The 2,025-nt window shown below is 60.6% G+C and overlaps 1 protein-coding gene across 4 annotated transcripts in view; it reads left to right on the top strand.

The window, feature by feature from the left end:
- The first annotated feature begins 6 nt into the window (after nucleotides 1-6).
- SLC1A5 (solute carrier family 1 (neutral amino acid transporter), member 5) overlaps nucleotides 7-2,025 on the top strand; it is a 13,721-nt gene continuing 11,702 nt past the window's right edge. For 3 of the 4 annotated variants that reach the window (XR_001364120.1, XM_014548020.1, XM_014548023.1), the window contains exons 1-3: nucleotides 70-159; nucleotides 1,316-1,611; nucleotides 1,964-2,006. Coding sequence is in view for 2 of the 4 variants with exons in the window: in XM_014548020.1 (XP_014403506.1) it covers nucleotides 1,475-1,611; nucleotides 1,964-2,006 (180 nt within the window). In the remaining 2 variants the exon portion in view is untranslated. Of the gene's footprint in view, nucleotides 160-1,315; nucleotides 1,612-1,963; nucleotides 2,007-2,025 lie in introns of all 4 variants that reach the window. The other variant, XM_005857831.2, reaches the window with a different exon arrangement.

The raw sequence follows: 2,025 nt of genomic DNA, 5'->3' as shown, positions 1-2,025 counted from the left end.
AGCGTCCGCGCTCGGCGTGGGCATCGCGCTGGCTCTGCAGCCCGGAGTCGACGGCACCGCCGCCGGCACAGCCATCGGCAACGCCTCTGTCCCGAGCGACGTCTCGCCAGACGAGGTCCCCAGCAAGGAGGTGCTGGATTCCTTCTTGGATCTTGTGAGGTCAGAACCGGGCCTCCGCCGGGGGAGGGGAGGGGGAAGAGGGGACTTCAGCCACGTCGGGAGGGAATGGTGATCGGGATGGCTGGAGTCGGGTCGTGGCCGGAGCGGGGGTGGAGACCTCCAGGGCCTCGGGAAACTGTAGGGGAGGGTGGGGGGAGCTCTGGTCTTTCAAGGGGGAGGAGAGATTCCCCGGGAAGGAGGCTTCTAAATGTGGGGGACTGGAGACATAAGGAGGGACCCCACCTGAGGGTGCTTACAGAGAAAAGGGAAAGTAATGCTTGGGGGACATAGAGGGGCTCTCCTATCAGGGGAGGGGGTCCCGAGGATTCCCAAGGGGAGTTTTGGTGGCCAAGGGCCCCCGGAGGGGCTTCTGGATGAAGGTTTGAGTCCAGGGTCCGGATAGATCCCATGATCCCCACCAGGCCTCTTCCTAGTCCCAGGGCTTCCCATGCCACGTGACCCCCAGACCCCCAGGCTCTTTTCTCAGCCTCCCTTCCCACCCCGTTCAGCTGGGCCCTGGTGGCTTCCCCGACGTACACTGAGTGGCCAGATGATGATGACCACCCCATCAGCACAATGAAGTCAATTAGTTACGCAAATAATAATAATAAAACCTTGAGAGTATTTGCTTAGGAAGTTTTCAATATTCAGTATTTTTGGAAGTGTCCGTGAAGTACCGATGGGGTGGTCATAATCATCTGGCCACTCGGGGTCTGTTCCTGGCAAGTCCTGCCACCTCCACCACTTTCCATTCCATCCCCTCCTCAGTGCCAGAAGGGGGGCCCCTCCCTCCCTTACTCCCAAGAACGGTTCTCCCTCCTTTTAAAGAGGACAGACTGCTGGATCCACATGGCCTCGCCTTGGGGGCCTGCTGACTCAGTGTCTCCGGGTTGGCGGGGGACTTCCTGGAAGTGGTGGAGGTAGATGATGAGTCACGGAACTGGGTTCCCCCAGCCTCTTGCGGCCTCTGTGCCACCTGAGATGGGAAACTCTTCCAGACGTTGAAGTGGGTGGCACCTCCTGTCTCGGGGAGATTAGCTGGGGCCTGGCCCGCCCTGGCTGGCCAGGGTGAGCACCTGCACACCCCCCCGAAGGCTGTTTATGCCAAAGGGCCTCCCCATGTGCCAGAACAGCTGTAATTCTGTATCTGTTTCAGCCAGCCACTCCCAGACTCGGCTGAAATATCTTGAGCGACACAGCTGGACGCAGACACGCAGACACGTGGCCAGGGCTGTGATGTCGCACACTGACAGCTGGGCTCGCCCCAACTGTCACACACGCACGTCCTATCACGACAGCGGCCGCGGGAACACAGATGCACATTCATGACGCACACAGCCGTCTCTTGTCTCCCTCTGTCCCCACCTCTTCCCAACGCCCAGAGCCGCCCGCCAGCCCCCAGGGCCAGCCTGCCCTTTTCTCGGAGGAAGTGGCTGATGCAAGATGTCCAGGGTATTAAGTTTGCCTCTTGGGGTGGAGCTGAGGCCAAAGGTGACCCTGCCCCAGCCTGCCCGGGGAAGCCAGCATTTCTGACCCGCCACGGAAATCCTTTGGAGCTAGGATGACAGCCTACTGGGGCCCTGGGAGACCAGCTCGAACTCCCACCCCCCCGTAAATGTGCAGGCCAGGTTCGGCTCTGCCTGACCGAACCTAGCTGAGGCACAGGGGGTGGGGGGCACACATTTGGGTGCAATGGGCGGGCCTGCAAGGTTCTGCCCACCTCAGGAGGCCAACCCAGCCCCTCAGATACTCCCCACTTCCCCCCTGTGGTAGCTAATAACCGCCCCCATGTCTATCTTTACAGAAATCTCTTCCCTTCCAACCTGGTGTCCGCAACCTTCCGCACAGTGAGTCCTGGAGGGGGCG

Source organism: Myotis brandtii, unplaced genomic scaffold (assembly GCF_000412655.1).
Source record: "Myotis brandtii unplaced genomic scaffold, ASM41265v1 scaffold114, whole genome shotgun sequence".
NCBI classification, from domain to species: domain Eukaryota; kingdom Metazoa; phylum Chordata; class Mammalia; order Chiroptera; family Vespertilionidae; genus Myotis; species Myotis brandtii.
Note: the sequence above shows the minus strand (reverse complement) of the source record. Positions and strands in the feature narration are given on the sequence as shown.